This window comes from Haliaeetus albicilla, chromosome 12 (assembly GCF_947461875.1).
Source record: "Haliaeetus albicilla chromosome 12, bHalAlb1.1, whole genome shotgun sequence".
Classification (NCBI taxonomy): domain Eukaryota; kingdom Metazoa; phylum Chordata; class Aves; order Accipitriformes; family Accipitridae; genus Haliaeetus; species Haliaeetus albicilla.
In genome coordinates this window covers 14852596-14877186 of record NC_091494.1, presented here as the reverse complement: position 1 = coordinate 14877186, position 24591 = coordinate 14852596, and the positions used below count along the sequence as shown (strand labels likewise).

Here is a 24591-nt window from a genome sequence, read left to right as displayed (position 1 = left end):
CGCTAATGCTTCCTCCCTGCTCTTCCAAATGCCTCACGGAAATAATTTTCTTTATTATTCAACAGCTACCCTGTATTTCTACATCATTTATTCATGCCTTCAGGACTGACTCATTATTCAGACCTATCCATTTTATAAGACAATAAGAGAGATACCTGCAGAAAGACCATAACTTGCACTCAAATTTACCAAAATCAAACATCCAAACATACAACACTTCTTTGTGACGCTCTGCCACTTCCCTATTGCTTGGTGTCATCACATTTCCTTACACTGAAACTGGTGTCTTACATCTTTTTATTCTGTAGCTGAACAACATCTAGCACCTAAAGTCCTACTCTTGAAATAAACCTGTATTCTTCTTTCAAAGAAGCACTCCCCAGAAATCTATCTTTGAATAATTCTGTGATCTATGGTAGTGCATTAAAAAAAAAATCATGTAATTAATAAAGGGGAAGTCTTTCTAAAGGAAGCAAAACCTCAAGCTCAAAAAACCTGAAGGCCATTCCAGGTTAAGGGTTTGAAAGCAGCTTAAAAGAAAAATGCTCTTTTTCAAGCGTGATTCTTCATGGCACTGGTAAAAACATAAGGGACCATGAGCTCCTTGTATCAAAAGCATCACCTGGGAAACCACACCTCTCATGAGGTATTGAAAAATATTAGTGCAGCATGGGCAACAACTTAGAATTAGGCACAAATTGTTCTTAATCATGTAGTAAAGAGTTTACAACGCAATATATTCGAGCAGTAAGATATTAGGCCTGTTGAAAGAACAGAATCAAGGCCATGCTTCATATTCAAAGCAGTGTTCAATTTTACAACAGAAATCCTGCTAGTAACACAATATACTTGCTGTCAGATATAACAATTTCTCCTGAAATTAATAAAAGAATATATGTAAGTCCAACAGACTGTTTCAAATGTATCAAGGAAGGGATGTGATTTCTGAACAACAAATACGTAAGGAGGAATAAAGTTCTTTCTATGGTTCCTCTAAACAAATTGACCAGATTTCACATCTCATTAAGATTCTGAATCTCATAAATTATATTCTTTCAAGCTTACACATGGTGCTATCTTTAATTATTATGGAAATATTATTTCCAACTTTATCCCTTATATTTTGCATTTTTAAAAAATATTAAAAGGTTATGCATTTTCATAGATTTATTCATTCCAGATGTCGGCACTGTAAAGAGATCTACGAACCGATTCAGGCTATGACTGGATTGCAGGCATTATTCACGTTGGTAAGTATCTTTATGATCAGTCCTCTATTTTGCTGAACTGAATTTAAATGTATCAAAGTTTTAAAGCAAAGAGTGGTTCTGAAAATGGAGCATCTTTTGCATCACGTACCTCTTTTTCAGGGCAGTATTAAGTAGTATTCAAAAAGAAACTGCTTTGCTCACAGCACAAGACTTGTATTAGTAACAAAACTGTGCATCAAAAAGAGACACAGATTACACAGAGGACACTAAGACTAACAAAAAAAGCAGTAAGGGAAGTAATTGGCATTGTGAAGCTCTCCGCAGGGGATTTCCTTTGAAAGGAAGAAAGGGAGGCAGCCTGCTTTTCAATTAGTGCTCCAGAAACAGCAAACGAGACAACAGAGAAACAGGATTCACGTGATCTACATACAATCATCCGTTTGTAAAGTGAAATCCGGTACGATTGATACTTCTTGGGATCATCTGCATACAACTCCTCACAAAACTGTAAAAATAGGTACAGGATTGTTTTTGCCCCTCCCTTTGAGACACTGATACTTCAGTAAGCACTATATAAATTAAATCAGATTAAAACAAGATCAAGAATCTCTAATTTTTAGGTAGTTTAGTCCTTCATTGTGGTGCTCACACCAGCCTCTCCCAGAAAGAAGCTGATGTAGATGAGTCGCAGAACAGTCATATCTTTTAAAAATGGGCAGTACTAATACTGTGAAAGCCTGGACTATAACCTTTGTGAGAACCTGGACAGGAGATTTTCTTATGCTAATCAAGATGGGGTTGCTGTGAATACTGCAATTCTAATGTCACATCTGGAAAGCCTGTAAATTATTTCCACTCTAGGGCTAGGAGTGGAAAAGAAGCATATACAAGACTTGGAGTAGACTTGCAATCTCAAACATCAGAAGTGAAACAGCAAGGAATGAGTCTATATTTAACAAGTAAAATTACATTCACTGTATTTGAAAATAAAGAGAACTCCTCTGGGATGTAATTACATGACTGTGTTGTCTTGGGAACACAGAATGTGATGAGTAGGTCTCTGGGGGAAAAAAAAAAGGCTAAAAATCGTAACATATGACTAAGCAGCAGGAGGGAGCTGTGAGAGACGGAAACATTCGCCATTTACCTTTGCCCGTGGGAGACAGCTGCTGCTGAGGCAAACTTACAATATACTTTCGATCAGTTTTCCAACATCTATTAGCGGAATTATCTGATGCTTTCCTCAAAACCTTTGGTACTAAGACAAGAGCCCGACAATGGTAACTTCTGTAACATACATAAGCAGGAAAGACTACACCTTGGCTTGTTTAGAGGAAGCAATGACACTCAGAGCTAGGCTTTTTCTTCCTGAAGTAGCACAGTTCCCTTTACCAATAAACAGTGATAAGCCAATGACATTCCAACATGGGCCTCTCTGGAAAATTTCCCCGGGAATGAACTAGCCTGCACATGATGAACATACTCCTTTGCGGAGGTAAGGAGCTTCACCCTACCCTTCCTTCATACAAAAATGTTGTGCAGTAAACAAGGAATACCAATTATTAGCTAACTGACTTCTAACCAAGTTTCTTTTTCTGGAACTATTTCTTTCTTCAAGACATACTGAATAGTTGGAGCTCATAACACAGTGGATTATCTGTGTAGCTTCAGGCAGGGAGGGGGGAAATGGGAAGAAAAGTGGCATTAAATAATTGAAGAACTACATGAGAGTTTTTCAACAAAATAAACAAACTAATATGAAGAAACACCACTACTTGGCACCAATATTTTTTATGAGTTCCCTGGATATAAGCATTCCATTTAGCGATGATTAAACTGATCAGTTGAAAGCTGGGACTCAGGAGTTTTCTCCATGCCACAAACTTTGAACGAATTCCCTGAAACTATTACTTCATCAGCAATCGTAAGTCTCTCTCTCCCATCAGCTCGCCTACTAAAAACCCCACTGCACTCACGCAATTTTTTACAGGAGGCTGCCTTCTGAAAGATGATAGGAACTTAGAGGCGCAGCAGGACTGTAAGTCCCCTAGCCTGCTCCTGCAGCACCATTTCCCTTACCAAGTTCTCATTAGTCAGCCGGGTGATCTCATGCTGTAGACTGGCTTCAATGCGGGCCTCTGGAGGCAGCTGCAGATTCTGTGCTAGGAGCTGCTGCTGGCGATTGTTTTCTTCCTTCAGACTTTGGATCTCACCTCGCAGCGATTCCAGTTCGTTCTCGTGGCTCTTCTTCTGTGACTGAAGCTGAGACTCCAGCAGCCTGAAGAAGTTGAGCAACAGTTGTGTGAACGCACTTAGAAAGTTACATCCCCAATTCTCAGAGGGAGTGGAAAGCTTTAGCTGCTGCTCAGGAACAATTAGCCATGGCTTGCAAAAGAAAATGAAAAAGGCAGAGTACTCTTTAAACCCTTCAGTATGCCTTCTAATTAAATTAAGCTTGCATGATCAAAAAGTGGAGAGAAACTAGTTGTGACACTGCTTTGCATTTCCTTTGTGATTGAACACATACTGTGTATGGTGCCACTGAAGAACATGTGGCAATAAATGTAATGCTAAGTCTTCACAGATTGTCACTGCCTTTAAAGGGTTTTTAAAGAGGTTTTACCTCTAATCAAATCAAACAAACTGTGTAAGATGAAGAAGACACTGTGTTTGCTTAAGCTAGGACCCTGCAATATTAACAAAGGAAAATCTTTCTAGAGTTAACTCTGTTCAGTCAGAAACCATTTAATTGCAAATGCACATAAATAATCTTTATATTTACATTAAAACCAACGTTTTGCAGAGGGCTGTCATTAGTGCACGAAAGGTTAACAACAGAATCAAACTCAGGACTGGGATCCGGGAGCTCTATTTTATCTTCACCACTGACTCACTCTTTCCCCTTGGGCACATCACGTCTCAAATTCTTCTCATGTGAAATGGGGATAACACGTACCAGCCTCCTTCCAAGCAGTGCTGTGGGGATCTACTCCTGCTTGCAAGGCACTGTCCAAGTGCTCTGACTCATCATTTCATACATACGCACATGGAGGAAATGACATTACTAGTGACTACTAGTGTTCAATTAGACAATCTTTCAGGGTTTAAATATGCATAAGGCAGGCACATTTATTAGTAACTAGACTGATCAAGCACGCAAGGGCAAATAGTAATTTACCTGCATTGCTCTGCCATTTAACATAAAGCTTCTTGTCTCTACAGTGCTAGGACAAGAAACGAAGAGGTGCAGAGCAAACAGTCTCACATCCTGCTCTGCAGAACACTTGCTCTAAGTTAGATCTTCACAGGCTTACAGAGCAATGTTAGCTGTAGAGTTTGTTAGCACCAGAAAAGGAAAGACTTTAGTTAGTAGCATTCATTGCAAAATACTTCCTTCTGTAGTTACTGCTACCAACTGTGTATATTGAAGAAGATCAGCACTGCCTATCTATTGAATTAGTTGCCAGTGCAGTTCTAGGAACCATTTTGGAAGTCTGGGACACATGTATGGATACGGGGCCCAGAGGTGCACACAGAGCCAGAACTCCATTTCCTAACAAGGTGAACCTCACCCATTACATGACCAGCATGCAGTCTTTGCAGAGAGTGCAGTGATTGCACTGAGGCTTGAAGAGCACCATGATGAACTAAAGATGACTTCTGTTTGTTGGTTATTTTGTGTCTTACATTTTGAATCTGGCACGGAGAGACGTGGGAGAAGAATGTTCAATTTACTGAACTTGAGTCACAACAAGGAGAGTAAGACCCGTAGCTATTTGAAAGTTAAGAGTACGCTGAAGCTACTCAAACAATAGTTTTATAATTACTAAAATGATTGTACTTCTTTAGGCTGAAAATCTGTAAGGGACATTAATTTTGATACCCAACGTAAAGGCAGACAAATAATACACGGCTACAAATTTTTTCCTGTTGAGGAGCTTCTGGTATTTTACAGTCCATTTTTGCACAAGTATTCTTATGAATTATGTATTAGTTGTTACACCATCTTAACATTTTAAATGATAAAACTTGACAAGGAGAAAGGTTTGGGGACAAAGTTTGAGGAAACTCTTTAACTTGCGTAATTTGTGATGAATTTTTTCCTAACTGTTAAAGCAATAGAGATACTGTAGCTAAAGCAAACCCATAGCAAGGGGCACAGTTAGCTAGAAAAGAAGACGCAAATGAAGAAAAAAACCATTCTGAGAAGTCTGGTAACCTGTTGGCTTGTTTTAACCCTTCATAAACCAGCCAAAGTTCTCCATCCTCATTCAGCATATGATAGTCCTGGGGAGATTGCCTTTCAAGAAAAGTATTTAAAAAAATACAAGAGAGATACATGATGGTGATGAGATGACATGTTAAGGACATTACACACTAAAATACAGTTACTATAAAAAAGAAACAAAAAATGCCCTAAAACAACTTAGCAAATTACTTCTCTTGTTTATACGTATTTCTTCTTAATGACGAAATTCAGTTCTCGGTGTTAGCCCAACTGGTTACAGCATTTCATGCTGTTACAATAAATGCATTACAACAGGTTATTGTGACCACTACTGGACAAAAGGTAACAAATCAGCATGGGGAACCCAATTTGAGCAATGTAGCAGTTAAAGGCTAAGAAGATGTAAATCCAGGAAGCTTGATTCTGCATTTCCCCATTGTTTCTTAATCCTTTCACATACTGCATACAGCAATTATACTAATCAAATCAAATTATAACCCCAGCTGTAAGTGTTCTCTAAGTAGCTAGACTTAGGTGGATGGAACTTACTGAATGTGATACACGCAGTGTGTCACAGCAGACCCCAAGTGACCCCAACTGATCATAGATTAAAGAAAGAGAACTTGTACCTGTTTGTTTCCTTCAGTCCAATATACGCCTGTGCTATTTCTCCTTTGTCTTTCATCTTTTGTACATCCTCCAAGAGGATTGTAGAATCTGTCATGGTATTCTGGTAAAAGAATGACGATTTCCAGGGTAAATTTAACAATGTAATTGTTCTTTGAATCCATGTTTTTGTCACTTTACCCACATGGAACACTAATCCTTGAGTAGCCACATAAAAATTAGCATGGATATGTAAGCAGGAGGTTGATCCATAATTTCTATGTCCATTTGGTGTATCTTTTAAAATGAATGCATGCAACATGGTCAAATATCAGTCTAATAAGTGGGTTCATGTGTTAACCTCCTTTTATTTGTTCATCACGTAAAAGGAACCAAATAAATTTCATGAAATGACAAATTTGCGTTTTATTTCAAATTACCAGGAACAGCTGCTAATACTAAAACTGAAGAAGCATAATTTTGCAGGCTCAATTCTATTAATATTTCTTAAACACAGCATTACATGTAGTCTGTCAAAAAATCTCATAAATAAGGTCTATTCCTCACTTCCTATATTTTAAGTACTCTGGCGAAGCAGGAAATAATTTACAAGTGCTTGAGATTTTTTAAGTTCGATATCGTCCTAATACCATTTTGTTTCCGTTTTGAATGTTTACTATGGCATTTTTGCTTTTTCTTCAGTAAAACTTGAAATACTTAACAGATGTTTACAGTCACCTCAGTTAGTCTGATCTGAGTCATTGCTGTGGAATAATTACAGCGGAACCACAGGACTCCAATAAACATAAGAGTTGGAATTCTGACTTTTCTTTTTGACTTTCAAAACAATCAAATGCTATTTTCCCAAGTAAAATTTTGCAAAGTATTTACAATACCAACTTTGTGGACATAAATTTTGGAGCCTCGGTCTCTATGCCTAGTATGATTTGTGTTATCTAATATGAAAACCAATAAAATATATAAGCTCCTCAAAGAATTATTCCCAACATCCTTATGAAACAATTGTTATTTTTTTTGCTGTTATTTTATTACACAGTAAAACTGCTGTATCTCACCTGCCAATCTATCAAGTTTTAGCAGTCTGAACATATTTATTATTTTTGTGCTGATGGAAAGAAATGCTACTTACTCTTCTACCTTCAAGAATACCCTTCCTGCTGTAGTTGCAATATTTGAATTAACAGCCTTCATTTAGAGTCAGTTCAGTTTCTCATACTCCTAAATACTATGTGTTCAACTACATTTTCTAATCAAACATTCAACGCCTACCAAATATCTACAGATCACAATGTGAGTCCTCAATGTTTGTTGCATGCTGAGGATAACGAACACTATAAAGTAAGGTAGCTCTTCATACCACAGACTTTTTTTGGTGAAATTTATGGATTTTGCAAGTTAACAGAGATCTGATTCCTGAATCACAGTGCTGCTCTTACTCTCCAAACACACTCAGCAAGATACATTGGTTGAGCCGACCAGACCAATTCCTGAATCTTTCCTTTCATGTTCAGGTTACCATAAACCAACAGTTCAAAATTGCTAAATCTGCTTGTTTTGAAGTAACTTGTTCCCTTGCACGGAGCAGGAAGATGGGGATGCGGGGCACATAGGATAATGAGAAAGGTTTTTCTATAACAGCGAAGTAAAGTGCAAGAACAACTTCAAATACATGTAGGTTACTTAATGAGAGGCAGGGAAATGACAGCTCAAGTATTGTTGAGGGGTTTTTTAGCATTTAAGAATTCTGGTTTATAACTGTAGAAGAAAATGTGTACCTTATCCTCCTGGCAATCAAGTTGGTAGGCAAGAAAGAAGAAAAACAAATAATTAAAATAAAAATAAAAATCTGTCTGTGCTGTACCTGTCCAACCTAATAAGCAGAAGCTATCTGCAAACTGGCCATTAGCCATCCCACAGGTCACTTTCATATTTCCCTCATACTCATAACCGCTGTAAAAACAACACTTGTATCTCACCATTGCTGAGAATAAGTTATTCAAGGATTTACTATTCAAGTATTTCTCTACAATGTTCTAAATATTACAGAAAAATGAGTCTTGTTTTCTTTATAATTAATCATTTAAAACAAGCTATTGTACACCTTCATGCATCACAGACTTTCAATTTGTTTAGGACAAATGTAAATATAACTTTGCAGTAGCAAAGAAAGAAGACATTCCTTGCTGCGGTTATGAAACGCTAGATAGCTCAGTTCAGTGGAAATGACCAGTTCCTGGTTTCACGTGATACCTTTTCAGGTTGAATGACTCTTATTTTCAAAGCTATTACTTCCCTAAGTATTAGAGCTTTTTAGAAGATATGTATTTCAGTGGTTGTAATCTACTTTTCTCAACACAACCACATAGCACCTATCAAGCAATAATATGGAATTTATATATCCTCATAGGTCATCTTTATGAAATGTTATTGATTTGCAATCATCTATTACCCCACACAGATTTAGAAGAAATTGTTCCTTGTACCTCCTACTGAACTATTAATTAAAAAGAATTCCTGAGACCTACTGTAAATTTTCCAGTCAAACTACATACTCACTAGAGAAATGACAGTAATCCAAATGAGAATTATTTCTGCATTGTTAAAGGAGTCTGGGGAGATCCTGGCCAGACCCCTGGTATCTGCCAGCCTGGTGTACAGTATCTTTACATGCATGCTGGCAGACAAACCCGAAATTGGTTTATTACTAGAATCTCCCAATTTGGACTGCTGGTATTTGTGCACTAATAATGGATCAATGGATTACTTAGAAAGGCTTTCAAACCTAGACCATTTTTATCTGCCTTTTCAAGCACACTGTTAAACTAAATAAAGCACATCAGTGATGCAATGTAACTTTACTAGACAGTGCATCTGCTGACTATTATTTACCTTGGGCTGAATAGCCTCCTTCTGGCTAACAAGCTGAGACCTCAAGATGAGGACTTCTTCCTTGCGTACTTCCAGCTCTTCACTCACTGAAGTCAGCTGATCCAGGAGGACTCGATATGCAGGGGCACCAGGAGCAGTTACCTCTGGAGATCGCGTTTCTGTGAGGGCCTTCTGCAGCTCATTCAACTCATTCTTCAGTTTTTTATTCTCAGATTCAAGTTCTTGACGCTGCAAGAAATAGGGACAATGCTGTCACCCAGCAGCATTCCAATGTGCCTAAAAACCACAGGTACAAAACTATGGATAGAAATGGTAAGAACCATGAGTAACTGCAACAAATCAATCAATCTCTCCCGTATCCCTGGCCTCTTGACTACGGTGAATAGTGTCTGGGCGGATTTCACTGACAGGGCTAACGTTTCGTCTGAAGCGCAAAATCAGAATACATGTATATGAATCACACGGATTTCATGGGAAAAAAAGTACCAATCTTTTTTTCCTCTTATTCTCCCCTTAACAAAAAAAATAAAAGTTCACAACAAATAGTGGTCAGCAGGCTAAGAAGATTCTGCATCACTCAGTGATATTATAAAACATTTTTAGTTTTAGTGGTCTAAGGTATGCATTAATATAAATAATGTGTTTGGAAAAGAGGACTACATTTATCACTGTATTTTCACCGTACTAAGTGTTTCAACAGAGAACTCCCCCTGTTTAGGGGATCTTTTTGTTCTGCAGCCCCAGCCACACATTCTACACCTCAAAACGGGCAATCCTACAATAAAATGATTGCTGGGGAATTTTTGTTCTAGTTTCTCTAGCTAACACTCTGAAACAGGAGGCCTGATGTAATTTTCTATGCCAGCACATACAATGGGTGGCAATATTCTCACTAGAAAATAACAGAAAGCTCGTTTTTAGAATTACCTTGAGCGACTCATACTCCAACTCTGCACCTCTTATTGGAGGCCTTTCCTCCTCCTATGAAAGAATACAGACAAGTGTGAAAGATAAAAATCCAACCCTTCCTATTCTTTAACTTAGTTGAGGCAGAAAAAGGAAAGGGAGCTGAAACTGTTTTTCTATAAAACTGGAAAACACTCATTCTGGTACTGCTGAGTGCTTTAGTTTGAATACTGGCATTGTCTCCCTTCATTCACTTATGAGTTTATGACACATAATAGGTTAATATAAATAAAATCACGTACAAATCACACAACTGGTGGCATTATCAGTGAACAAATCACTGGTAACAAAACAGAGCAGGATGAATCCCAGTATGCTCAAGAAATTCACTGGTGGAAGAGTAATAAGAAACAATTGCCAAAACTAGTTTCATACTTTTTAAGTCCTTACAGAGACCAAATCAGAGGAGAACTGCAAATAAAATGAACAATTACTCATTCTCCCCTTCATATAAGTAGATTTCTATATTGCTATTCCTTAACAAAAACAGCCTTTTTTTTTCTTCATGCAAAGTCCCAACCACTTTTTGTTCCTGTTAACTTCCATCAGAGGATCTCAAGGACCTTGGAAAACTAAATAACCAGTCCCTAGTACCAAGCACCAGGCATAAAACTTGTTGTTAAATAAAGGAACTCCTAGAGGAAGGTAAGGATTTACTAAAAGCCAGTCAGCATTCACACAGCTACTGTTTCACAAGAAGGGATACTCTGGCGTCAGCATTTGATCAGCTAGAAAGAGTCCACCTTAGCTTTAGCACGGAGAGCCTGTTCTTCCTTTCTGTCCAGCTCATCCTGCAGGGATTGCTTTTCTTGCTCCAGCTCTGTAACCCGTTTCTGCAGCTTGAGGAACAGAGACATATCCAATGGTGCCTTCTTCTCACTTGGTTCCTGCTTTAGAAAGAACAGAAGGAAGTCAAGAAGTTTTCCCCTTCCACAACACAAGGAAGCGCTACGGTGAGTAAAGATGGGAAACAGACTGGGGAAAGAGAGGAACACAGAAATGTTACTTGATTCTGAGAGTTGACTACTGACATCTAGAATATTTTATCAGCTGTCACATGCTATTTTAAAAAAGGATCTACTAGTATAAAACATATCTAAGCCTAAAGCCTAGCAAAAGAAAGCACTAAGACACTACCTAGCAGACAGGAGGTCTATAACTAAGCATACCTTTTATTCTTACTTGTTTGGAGGGGGAAAGGAGAAAAAAAAAGTCTGTGATTAGACTCACCTGGAAACAACTATAAATAGAGGCTTTTTTTTAAAAAATTATTTCTACAGTAAATTCTTCAGCTACAGAGAAATCTCTCTGCTGATTGTAGATTTATAGGTTTAGTGGGATGAGACATAAAAAATAGGTACCAGAAGATATATGTCATGCCTTTTTCCTTTTATTATGCTAATTATAGAGCCTGTTCTGAGCCTAATCCACTAGCTTGTTCACTATTTTTGGGGCAAGAACCAGCATTTGTAATATGAAGGTTCATCAGAAATTGTCCATCAGCCATTTTGTACTTTATGTAGCAAGAAGATCAAAGCATTTACTATGAAGTGCACCATAAAATTTTGAAGCCTAGAAAAGCAACTAGAAAATTAATATTAATGACTGTAGCAGACAAGCAAGCACAGCCGTTTCCACTTCATCTCCTTTCACTGTTGAGGGGAAGAGTCATAAACCACACCAACAGCTCAGGAAAAAGAAAACAGACTTTTGAGTTTTTCTGGCTTTACTGGTTCGCATTGAGATGGACCCTATTTTTTAATGTGGTTTTGTATCATTAATCTATAGTTAGTCTGGAGTCAAACTGGAGTTTGAAATCTTAAGGGGTTAAACAAATACAGATTTTATCTTCTCGGTGCTACATATATTCACACTCTTGTGTGAGTTAATTTTTTTCACTTATATTCTAAAAACCAAAACTGGCTCTAGAACAGCAATTCAGTAAGTATATTAGCCAAAGGAAAAGATGACATGGGGGTCATGGGAAATCCAATCACATGTAGTTGCACTGTCCTTTTCCTGATTATCCATGAAGGTAGGAGCATCTTTCTGAAACAATTATGCAAGGTGAAAAATATAAGTGGGAAGGCAAATTATGAAAGAGTCCACACAGAATATGTGTCAGCATCAATGTGTCAGGGTATTTGCATCCATAGTAGAAAACAGTTTTCTGCAGAGGCTTTCAAGAACAGTAATGACAGCCTGTAAAAAGCAGCTGTGGAGGTAACTAACCTAGACAGAGGGCAAATGGAGTGAGCTGTGCGATGGCTTACAGTTAAGAAGGTCTCTAGAATGCACAGAAAAAACTTAGCATCTGCAAACTGCCAAGCACAGTCAGACCACCAACCTGATGGCTCTCTGCTGTGTTAGCAGTCCCACTTCTTTGGGAAGGGCCAAAAGGGGGAGTTAACTTTGAAAATACTAAGAATGGCTCAGAGTTGCACCACAAATTATTCATGATTATTATTCATTAGCTGAATCAAGAGAGTCATCTTTCTGAAAATTTTTAAATATCCTGGGATTCGTATCACTGCATATGCAAAGGGATAGCATGTTCTCGGAGTTTTTTCGTCTCTATGAAATAGAGGAAAAATAAATCAACATGAGGTTCTCACCCCTAACAGGGGACTCACTCCATGTAGCTACTAAGAATGTGTCTAGCCACCTTGCTACTTTTAATCCTTGAATATACAGTATACAGACTTCTCAGGAAGCCTCACTGGTTTTCTGAATTCCCACTTTGTGCTGAAAAAGTGATTGTGCTTACAAACACTGGCAAGCAAATGTTTTACAGATGCAAATCAACGGGATGGCCAAGTATCTAGTCTATGTTTACTGTAATACCAAAGAATTCAAAGCATATTTTCATAAATTCTTTTTACATAGGACCACAACTAACTAGAGAATGAGCTGTTTCCACAAAGGAAATGGAAAAAGTTGGATTAAACTGTTAGATATCTCCATATAAGCATATGGTGTTCACAAGCACATACAAAAAAAAAAAGAGATAGGAATGAGTTCAACCATTGATCAGTGAAAAGTTGGGGGGGGGGAGGGGTTTAACATTACCTCCATCCTCACTGGTAAGTCTTCTGCTTCTGTGATCTCAGAGCTAAAAGTATATTCAGATTCATTACTACTGTGAGTTGAATCCGTTCTTTTGTGTCCAGGCTTGGGGATGTTCTGAAGTGCAAATGAAACAAGTCAGTACCACTATATGGTTTTCCCTGTAACTGTCTTTTCACAACCTATAATTTAGCTTGGAATATTTGGTGTTATTTCACAGCTATCAAAATTTATAAGAAAAGATTTTTGATTCTGGTCTCTCATGCCACCTAAAGCCTATGAGATGTAGTTCACAATCAAATCTATGGAGCAGGTCATATCCTACACCATCAAGTATTGCTGCAGAAAGCAGAATCAAGCAACAACGCAGCATTTTGTGGGAAAGAAAGGCTTGGTTTACAGGAAGCACAGGCAGCAATTCTCTAACTTTCCAGACATTGTACTGAGGAATATTTTTTTCTTCCTGCCACATAAAATATTCCCAGAACTACTTTAAATTTAACACTAGATGAATGTGGCAGAAACAACCCTAGCACACGTGAATAACTTCAGGGCAAAATAAGGGCGGACAGCATGTGCAAGACCACTAAAGTCACAGCAGAAATTTAGCCTTCTTCACAAATGTGAAAATAAAAATAAAATTTTTTTTAAAAATCAACCACAAATTTTAAATGTATTTGTTTGGGCTGAGCTAATCTAATCAACCATATTTAAAAGGAAAAATTCTCTTTTCATGTACAATTCACCACCACACAGCTGACAGCAGAAGCAGTTACTAACGTACACTACTAGATTCTGCCTAAACACATTTGTGAACAGCTTTTGATTTCTCAGATGTTTTGACACTTACCACCATTAAGTTCATTTCATCCTTGAGATCATCATACCGCTCCTCTAAACGGCTGAACTCATTCAGCAGGTTCTGGTATCGTAACCGTTCATCATTCAGATCTAGCTCTAGCTGTTTTGTTTCCTCCACGAGCTTCTTTTCCATCGTCTCTGCCATGGAGAACAGGAATCCAAAGTGAAAACCCCACTTCCACCTACCATGCAGTGCATCCATCCTGGAGGTACAGGCATGTGTCTGTACCAGGAACACAGATGGTGAAACAGTCTGCTGTGTGCAGCTGGTGTGTGGTATTTGTGCTTCTGTAGGCAAATATTAAGCCAAATATATGAAGGACCAAAGCATTATTGTGGTAATCACAGAAGGGTTCATTCAAGTTAAGTTAGTTATTCTGCTAATACCTTGCATTAGTAATTCCAGGAGGGAGGAAGAAGGGGCACTAGCCCAGTGCTGCATTATGTAAAAAGCAAAATGTGAGATGCTTTATGCCTCATGCACACTGACCCTCCTCATCGCAGCTGCCTCCATCACAGCCTTCACATCTAGAGTTACGCTCTTCTGGCTGCTGTCTACCTAGTCACAGCAGCCAGAAGAGCTGCAATAGATTAATTGTATTAAATATCAGAGCCTTCTTTTAAAAAGTAAAACGCTTTGTAACAGTCACCCTCACCAAAAAGACCCCAAACGCTTAGGACTTCGTGGAAACTCAAATAGTAAATAATTCTGACGCACGCGAGTTCCTTGTTTTAAGAAATGAAGCCATTAAGCTAAAAAGGAATGCAATCTAAGGCAAATTAGCCCAATCTATGCAGTAGAGTGTTGCTTTACAAGGTAACATGAAGTAGAAAACCTGAGTGAAGAGAACAGAGCCAACCTGTTATTTCCCTCGCCTGGTCATGGATGCGGCGGTTCAGCTCCTCCTTTTCCGTTTTCAGTAATGTGTTCTGCTCTTTCAGCTCTGATACCAGCTATAGAAATAAAAGAATATTTGACTCAGAATGCAGTTCATCTTTTATCAGTAGCTCTAAGAGCAACGACATCTTTGTTGTGAGAGTTCAAATACTTAAACTTTTCTTCAGAGAATGAAATCAGTGAACTAAATTATGACATCTTCATTTCCCAAGTTACATTTCTTAAATAAGTCCCACTGCAGATTCCCCTGTATGTTCTGCACTCCATTTCTGATCAGATGCCAAAACTGCCTTGAACCACTCCACTGTGCCATAATATCTTTCAGTAAAGTCCTAAAGATGCAATTTATTCCTTAAAATAGAAATATTCCTAAAATAGGAACAAAATTGGTTGTTCTGTTTTATATTCCATTGCATTGGGTAACACCATAATCTAACATCTTGCCTCTGCCCAAAAATTGTGCCACTTTAACTGTGCCCAAGTTTGCCAGTTACTTATTTGTTTCTGATTACGGTTACTATGCATTCATTTTGCTTAATCAATTAGTATTTTTCCTTTTGTTTATCTGATCCTGAAATGTATCACTGCAGCATCACATAATGATGGAATAGCTCTTCCAATATTTGAAACTTGCACCGTTATCAGCAAGTAATCTTGATGGGAAACAACCTGTTTGATATGTTTGTGGTTAAAGCAAAGATAAGGGGTTAGTCAAAACCTGTTGAACTAGACTGTGCACACATACATGTGTTTAGTAGGCTAATTGTTTAAATTAGGTAGGATATAAACAGGTACCTTTGAATACTGTGTATGGGACAGATTTCTGATATTATGTGATTACACTCTAGGTAGGTAAAATGATTTCTTTTAATGAATGCGCTACCTCTGACTAATTGAGGAATCTTAAGAATTTGGATTTGCAAATACTTTCAATATCAAAATCTGAACAGATTGAATACATATATTTACATACAATATATAGATTTAGTACATTCTTCTACCATAGGTGTAGTTATTTAGGTATCAAGCCTATTTAGGATTGTACAGGTATAACACTGCTTAAAAATACTGTAAAAATATCAGCCACACAACTGAAGCAATTAAGCCTGGGCAAAACCGGAGTGGACACCAGGCCCTTGGGGATCTTCTCATACATCTGAGACTGCATACTCGCCTGCTCAGTTTCATGTTTGTATTTGTCTGCCCATTCCTCAATGGTCTTCTTCTCAGACTGAGTTTGGTGCAGCTCCTTCCGGAGCTTGGCAATCTCCTCCTGAAGGCTGAGGACACGGTTGGTTGCGTTCTTAGCCTCCTCCTCACTCATCCGAAGCCTTTCCACATCACTCCGCAGCTTCTCTGTCTCCGTACTGTACGTGATCTCCAGGTTGCTCATCTTCTCCAGCAGAGATTTGTACTCTTTGTTCTTTGCAAAACACAACACAGACATAGCAGTGTTGGGGAAGTTCTGGTTTAAGGGAGCCTTCTAGTTCCCTATAGAATATACCCAGACATGGGAGCAACAGAACAGCTTGCTCATTTCCATAAAGTTTCAGTCTCTTTTTGCAGAATTGCTTAACGAGGTGACAGAACAGTCCAGTCTCTAAGCCTGCACATTAACATCCCAAACTAAAATCAGAGAGGGAGCCCACATACCTCAGACCTGATCACCTCACCTTCCCTTTAAAAAGAGCAACTGACTTCCTTCAAATGAAATACTGACATTAAGGGAGCAGATGTTTTCTCTCAGTGCTGCTGAGAGACACAAACAGATGCTTTATTGTCCCAGTCCCCCTGTGGCCTCCTGGCCTCCCTTTCTCTTCTATCAATGTTCTTCAGCAGAAAAGAGAACTGATACCTTACAATAAAAATTCAGCGCATTCTTCTCTGAATGCCCACAGTGCTACTGAGAAAGGAAATACAAGATTTCTAAAGATTTTCCCTGAGGCCAGGGAGCTTTTACCTGCTCATCAATTTTTCGCTGCAGCTGCATGATCTTGTTCTCCAAGCCAATGTGAAGCTTCTTGTAGCGTTCTACAGACCGGGCCTCTATCTTCAGTTTCTTTAGCTCTCTCTTGGCCATCATGCGCCGGTAACAGCATTGCAAGTAAACAATTGCCTTCAAGGTCCTACGGTAGTGCACTCGAGCCAGCCAGCCTCTTATATGTCTCTGAATAATAATCGACTTGTGCTCCCGAAGCATCTACAGTTAAGAAAAAACACCACAAGGGGTGTTAGAATTGCAAAATACACCTGCTCAGTTAAACAGACTCCATAATGAGAGGTGTAAAGATGATGTACATAGAGACACCTTAGTCTGAAAAGAGAAACTTCTGGTGAAGAGTAACAAGAAATGAATATGGAATTAATTTAAACAAAAAAGAAGAGGAAAAGAAGACGGGAATAAGGAAGATGACAGGGAATAAAATGAAAAGGAACTAGAAGGAAAAACATGGAAAGGAAGAAGTGAAGCACACCAAAGAACCAGACATTCCTTTCTGTTGATGTCAGATCCAAGCTAATTGCAAAAATATATGGTACCTTGCAAATACAATCCCTTTTTTTCTTTAATGCATCTTTTCTCTTGAAACATCTTAGAATCATTGACATATGCTGCATAGGATTCATCAATATACAGTTTAAAATTACCACACTTGATACACAGTGCACCTAGTACCCACTAGAACCCAGAGTACATTGTAGCAGCTATTAAAAATAGCAGCCGTAGTCTAGCTGACCAAACTACAACTTCCAGTCAGTTTTCCTTTTTTTTAATTTTTCTTTGGTCTTGCCTTTTTTGACATATCTTAGACTTGCCAGCATGGAAAAATCTCCATTTGCTCTGATCAGAAATTTTATATTGTAATAATTCCAACTTATTTCATGGCAGAAATGTCAACCATAGCTTTGAGCTGTAAAGTACCCCAACTTCATAATAATTTTTTTAAAATAATTTTTAATGGAAAAGTCAAGAATGCCAGCAACCTTCATCAGTGTGGTGGCCAGAGACTTCCACTAGGAAGGGTCTACTACTTGTTTTTGGATCCTTCACCCACTGATTCAATCAGAGATCCACCTGGTCTGGAGCACCTGAATTCCAGCAGACCACAGCTATGCTCAAAGAGCATGCCCAAACCCACAAGGCTTTCAGGGCTCTGAGCTTCTGCAAATTGAACAGTTTACTATAAAGAACAAAACTATTTAAGATTTTATATTATTTCTTGGATTTGGTAGTTTAAAGATCACATTCTTACGCTGATTTACCACACAGCTGATAACACAAACTAGTAGGGTAACAACAATTTTATTTTCTTTTATATACTTCTTTTATTCTTCTTCAAATGAACTGAAATGTGTTAGAATTGTTACATTTAGAGATCAACGAATTTAAAAGGTTCACTAGCAAAGTGGCAAGATTATAAGGCACACAAACCTTCTCCCTTAGTGTTTATTTCTGAAGAAAAAAAGAGACTTGAAGTACCAGCACTCAGTTAAATAGCACACTGAGGTAAGGAAATAGCTTTCTCAAAAGCATAGCAAGGTCAAAAGCCAAAGTCCTTCTGACTGCCTGTCGTGCAGTTGGCATTCCTGCCTCCTTCTTACACGTTTCCTGGAATAGTCCTTCAGGTTACCCACAGGTATCTGAACGGCTCGAACACAACTAGCTTTCAACAACATTTTCACCTCAAGTTTGGCAGCAACAAGTCACATAAAATACCTCCATCGTGCAGGGATGGTCCTCATCTGCCAGTGAATTCTCACACCCATGCAGTCCAGTGAGGAAACCGGACTCTCCAACGTAAGGTGAGAGTATCAGAAAAGTTACTTAATTCACCAGGTATTTCCCAGGAAAGCTTATGTAAAAGCTGTGGAGGAACTAGACTCCTTGTTAAGCCGAGAAGCACATCGCAATGTCTCGGGCAGAAGCTTTCCTCAGGATGTGTGAAATAGATGATTCAACCATTTTAATTTCCTTGTATTAGTCATGTGACTGCAACACATGCCCTCTCTTCTAACAACAACAACAACAGGTACGTTTCACAATCCTAACGAACAACACGTGTACCATATATTACTGACAGAGTCACAGCTCAGCCCGAGTGTGCTGCCACAAGGCAACCTTTTGGTTTCACTCACTTGCAATCATCGTGAACTTCAGAACAACTGTGTTTACCTTCCCCTGGCATGCAGAGCTTGTGCTTCTCTCTCTGGCCATCCCTGTATCTCAGCTTTAATAAAATTCAACCTTAGGAGGACAACGTATACCCAGCACACCGCAGGTGCGTCGTCAGAACTTCATGTCTCGCTGCGGTGAACAATTCACTGCTCGAGGGGGATAATCCCTGACAGGCAAGTCTGACCACCCCTTACGGGGACCCCTCCAGCAATCTGCCATCTCTATTAAGAAGGAATATAACAGGTTTATAAAACTCTGTGCTACAGGACAGATGGGGTGTGTATCACTCATGCAACTAACTTCAGGCATTTTCCTAAGGTGGCTTTTAGTCCACATATTGCTGTGACCCATGTCTCACTTTGCCACATCTGTCAGATCACTGTTAAAAACATATCTTACATAATCTCACAACATAAAAAAACCCAACCCATACTTAAGTTTTAATCTCCTATTTCTGTGGGTATCTCTTTGCTAACATTAATCTCCTTCAGTATATTCCATCAGCCATTTCAGAATCATTGAAATTAGGGATGGAATAGGAATAGTAGTGCATCCCATATGTATATTGATGTGAGCAATACTGATTTGGACTCATGGAGGCACATTCACACAAGGCCATTTTCAATATGTATTTTAAGTGTCTCAACATTCTATGTAACAAATGAAAAAGTGAGAAATGCTGTAAATCCCTGCTAGATTCTCCACTGACTGCACTGAAGGTCTAAGTACATCCATATTAGATGACAACGTGAATATCTCTAAAATGACAAGTTCGTTGATTGCAGTATCAGATCTTTCTAATTTCCAGGTGCTGTCCTTCAATCCATGCTGTGGTATTTTGTTTGTGCATTATGTGTAACAGCATGCACACAAACATTTCCGATTCCCAAGGGGACACCACAGAGCAGCTTCGTCCTGAAGGTAAGTGGAAATAAAGCTAGAGCGAAGAAGTAAAACCTTATGATTTCTTACCATTTGGTACTTGTTCCTGGCCATGTAACCTCTCAGGAGAGCCTGAAGAGCAATAGTAGCAGCTCGCATGCATTGGTATCTTTTGCGGACCACATACATCCGCTGGAACTTCTGAATAGTGATGGCAGCCCGTGTTCTCCGCAGGAACTTGGCATAGCTAAGCAAGAAAAAGATTACAAATAATACCTGTAATTATTTTCCAGTGCTTGAATACTATTTTTTTTACATCCTGTAACTTTATCCTCTTTCTCAAGAGCTACATTTTCTATGTCCATTTCTTCCTAATGTTGTGAGTGATACAGCGTATTTACTTGCTACTCTACTGTGTGGCAGTTCAACAGAATGATAAATTAACAGAAACCTTGCAAGATTTTACAGGGAAATATTTTCACTTCCTCTGAGAACTGTGCTGTAGAACTGACAAGATAAACTCAGCTTAATTTCTCACCACCTTTTTCTCCAGCTTTAAAGCTATTTCCACTATGCTGCCTTCCAGATCTCCTCTCCTAACCTCAACCTGTAGAAAATGTTTGCTCGTTCTTGGCCCTCTCAGCAAGACAATTACAAAGCATCTTGACCTAAGCCTCTTTCTGAAAGTTGATTCTTGGTCTTCGTAACTACCTTGTCTTTGAATAATACCACCTGTACTCCTACCCCTTCCTCTGGCCCATCCACAGCCATCCCTCAGAAGTCAATCCAAACAAATGACTCCTGACTGATGTACCTCCCTTCACAGCTGCACCCTGGATGAGCAATGGCTTCTCCAGCAGGACAGACAGACCCAGCTGGGAGGGCACCCAGCAACTGGGCCACAAGGACTCAACCAAGAGTCCTGCTTTACCTCACCTGCAACTTATCTCCTAGTACTACTTGTACTCTGCTCCCACTAACAAAATACTGTTCTAAGCATCATACAGCAAGGGTGCTACTGTCCTCTCAGGAAGGTCAAAACCAGGCAGGACAGACACACTCATTATATTCAATTTCCTTCATTTCCCTGGAAAATCGTTTCCTCCCAGCCAGTATAGGAAGGAGAGAACAAATGTATCACATTTAAATGTCCTACTTAAAGGGATCTGAATTGAGGCTAGTGTGGGTTTTCCCACGAGCGTTGCTTACCATCGTGCTTGGTACCCTCTGACATATCTCTGAATGGTGATGGCAGCCTTCCTCATACGCACGTACTTCTTTCGCATCAGCCAGCCTCGGATCGTCTTTTGGATGCGGATACAGGCAGCTCTCAACTTATCTGCCCTTATTTTTTCCAGATAGGCTACTTGACCAGCCCGGAAAAATATTTTTGTCTTACCAAACTGGTACTTATCCTTGTCCTATTTTCAGAGGTAAAAAGAGCATCAGTTACAGCATTAAATGTTAGTGGATAAAAAAAATGCATGAAGGGCTAAATGAAAGTACAGTTAGTAAAGAAGCAAAATTATATGTGGAATTTTTCAAGTAAACCTAGACTTAAATTATGTAGTGGAGGAGAGTATTTTCTCTGTATGATTCTGCTAACAAATTAATACAGTAAGGCTACAAGCATGGCCTAAACGAGTAACGTGAGATTTTTGCTTAGACAAGAACGCCACAATTGTAAGAGATGTGGTAGGCTACAGGAGGTGACGAAGGGGCCCAGAGCATGAAAGCAATACAAGCAATGCACATGTACAATTTCCTGCTTAAATTGTAGATGATCCCTCTGAACGGTCCATCTTCAATCATATTACACAGTACAAACAAAACAGCTGGGGCTTCAAACATGTACACGCTGTTTACAGCATCAGGACTAAGCGAGAACAAAGCATCTCACTGCTGCTCAAACACATCTGAAATTTCAGAACTAATCCAGAAAGAGAATAATACTCTATCTCTATAGGCTGTAGTATTCCTTGGAGGCAAAAACTGAGAATATACAAAGGTACATTGAAAAAAATTAATTTCGTTGACTGTTTGATGATAAGTTAAAAGGAACAGCAGTCAAAGAGCTACAGCTCAGGATACATTTAACACTATACATTAACACTATGAATACAGACACATGCATATAAACCAAAAGATTTCAGTTAAGTCCACCCAACGACACAGAATTTAAAAAGCCGAGCCCCAACCTGCCTGCACAGTATTTATTTTTTTTGTTTCCATAAACATCCTAACATTGGCATTGCACTTCAGCAAGGTAAGCTTTCTTGCTTTTGTATCTTTGTAAGCTTTGTCTCCTTCTCTTCCTAACTGACACTTCTAAGTAAGTCTCGATTAACCATCTTCTACTGAGAACTGGCTGGAAGTGGCTCTTTGGAGCCTGACTGCCCTCCGCTGTTCATCGGTCCTTAAGAAATCCCAGGAAACACATCAGTTCAGGTGCAGCGCCAGTGGTGTGGATGGCACAGCCTGCGAATGTAGGGCTGCAACTGGAGGTAGGAGGCAAAGCAAGAGGCTGCTGAGGTACGAGGACAGCCACAGTGCTGCTAGGCAGGGAGACAGTGTCACAAGGACGAAAGGAGTGAAAAAGGTTGACTTCAGCACAGGAGCCGAGAGGACCAGTGTGAAAGACACAAACACATACACAGACAGAAACACCTCCACGTTAGAAAACCTCCAGGTAACTCTACCTTACTTAAGATGTGGTTAATGCATCTTGCCCTTAAGCAAGTTAAGGCTCACCCTCAACCCACCCACACTTAAAATCACTGTCTTCCTTTCCTGTGATACACTGGGAAATTCTGCAGTTCCTGTGCTAATATTGGTGGGTTAGTACTTTGAAGAAGTACTAAAATAGCATGGCTATGAGGGTGTAAGGGATGCTATCTTTACTCCTTCAGATTCCAAATGCTCTCAGCACTAACTCTAGTACCAGAATCAGCTTCTCCAGGACATTTTTACACGTCTGCTTTCGGTCACTAAGGACATCTCTCTGCTTCATCAGAACACGGTAACGGCTGAAGAACTCTTGGTATGTCCACCTGTCCCAAAAACAGAGACAGTGTCAGTCCCAACAATGAATAATTCTCTTAGAAAGGAGAGCTGCAGCTGAAAGCAATCTAAAAAGTGGCAAACACACCTGGAGGGGAAGCCAGCTGCACTGATTCGGATGGTCTCCAGGACACCACAAGCTCTCAGCTGCTGTACTGCCCGCTTTTCATCAAATCTAGGTAGGAATAAAAAGAGGCTGTGGGTGTGGGGCTAGTTTTGCATTACATGGGACCTCTGGCCCTGCGCACACCCAGGACAGGAGTGCCACAGAGGGGGAGCAGGGGTGGGATGTGATGGGTGGTTAACAAATCCAGCTAGCGCTTCTGCAACTCAGCGATAACAGAGGACAGCCTAACTGGGGAATTGTCCGAACCCATCGGCTGCTGCAAGCTGCTTATCCTGTCCTGCTTCCCGCTGGCCTGCCCAATAGCCATGGGAGACTTTGTGTGCCCAGATTCTAAGCAGACTTTTGAGAAAAGCTCTAAGCAAGTTCAGATATGAAAAAAGATAAGGAATAAGACATTAGAATCTGCAAAAGCAAATTCCAGCAAATGTCAAATGAACTCAAGGAATGCAAACTGCCAGTCACATTTAAAACAGCTAACAACGAAAATGCTGGTATTTTTGCTCATATATCACCAAAAAGAAAAAAAAAGGCACCAGGAAGTCTTTCTCCCTCCATTCATCCCAAAACATCTCCTGCCGTAGGTACACGTACACATGCACAATGAGTCCATAACAACAGAAAGGAGGCACACCACTTGGCTCCTGAGCAAGGTTTAGAAACTCGATCCTCCAAGGCCTTGGGCAATTCCCTCCCACGCACAGGCTATACGAACCATACATGAACCAGCTTACGTGAATGGAAACTTGAAGTCATTAGGCTTAATACAGCGCACGTAGTGTGGAGTTGTAGCGTTCAGGGTTTCCATCAGCAGGTGAAGAGAGTTTCGAAACTTTGAAAAAGAAAAAGGGAAAAATATCAGGGAATAGCCTCAATAAGCTCAATCATATTTGAGATAACCTCAGGAAGCGGACCTAGGGATATTTGCTTATTTGTAATAATGCTTTTGGTAATAAACACCAGCTTGGTTTTGTTATGGCAATAGATTTTAGTTTCAGATACCACCTTTCAGTGAATTATGACACAGTGAGACTTCTAAATCTTAGGCTTTACAGGAGTAAAGCTCCCGTATCAGCGTGTGATAAATTACAAAAACACGGCATAGACTGAGTTGTTTTCAGTTTTTGACTGTCTCATCTACCCTAATCTTTGTCTAATCAATCTCTTTATGACTAAACCTCATGGCATATTACTAAATAGCCATTTAATTTTAAAGAAATTTAAAATCAAATTTAAAATCAACAGTGGTAAAAAGAAAAAAAAGGTATCAATCTCTTCAGCTCCACTGATCCCAGTGTCGGACCTACTGAAGAGAACTTTGAAAGTCCAATATGCGAGAGTTTTAGGAGCTTTACTTTTAAAGTATCAGGACCACAAATACCTAACATGCTGCAGTATATCCTTCTAACCACAGAATACTCTAATAAGTAAAGGAAACTATGAAAACACGTCTCAGATGTTTTAAGCGTATTGGCATGGATTTCCCTCTTTCTGTTAAACTCATGATTCTAAGCCAACCTCTGTTTCTACACAGAATATGATAAAAATCACTTTTGTATTAGCTTTCTTTAAAATTTATAAATTAATATACATGGTTGATTGATA

The 24591-nt window shown here is 39.3% G+C and overlaps 1 protein-coding gene across 4 annotated transcripts in view; it reads right to left on the bottom strand.

Annotated features, from left to right (window-relative positions):
* MYO5A (myosin VA) overlaps positions 1 to 24591 on the bottom strand; it is a 105409-nt gene that overhangs the window by 14623 nt on the left and 66195 nt on the right. Inside the window, exons 16-32 of one of the 4 annotated variants that reach the window (XM_069798223.1) lie at positions 23721 to 23818; positions 22951 to 23037; positions 22744 to 22852; positions 21012 to 21223; positions 19893 to 20049; positions 16707 to 16946; positions 15921 to 16169; positions 14709 to 14802; positions 13838 to 13986; positions 12991 to 13104; positions 10665 to 10811; positions 9883 to 9936; positions 8956 to 9183; positions 6069 to 6169; positions 5431 to 5511; positions 3291 to 3489; positions 1642 to 1716 (exon numbers count right to left, since the gene is read on the bottom strand). In XM_069798223.1, the coding sequence (XP_069654324.1) occupies positions 1642 to 1716; positions 3291 to 3489; positions 5431 to 5511; positions 6069 to 6169; positions 8956 to 9183; positions 9883 to 9936; positions 10665 to 10811; positions 12991 to 13104; positions 13838 to 13986; positions 14709 to 14802; positions 15921 to 16169; positions 16707 to 16946; positions 19893 to 20049; positions 21012 to 21223; positions 22744 to 22852; positions 22951 to 23037; positions 23721 to 23818 (2394 nt within the window). The remainder of the gene's footprint in view (positions 1 to 1641; positions 1717 to 3290; positions 3490 to 5430; positions 5512 to 6068; positions 6170 to 8955; positions 9184 to 9882; positions 9937 to 10664; positions 10812 to 12990; positions 13105 to 13837; positions 13987 to 14708; positions 14803 to 15920; positions 16170 to 16706; positions 16947 to 19892; positions 20050 to 21011; positions 21224 to 22743; positions 22853 to 22950; positions 23038 to 23720; positions 23819 to 24591) is intronic. The other 3 variants (XM_069798224.1, XM_069798225.1, XM_069798226.1) reach the window with 3 other exon arrangements.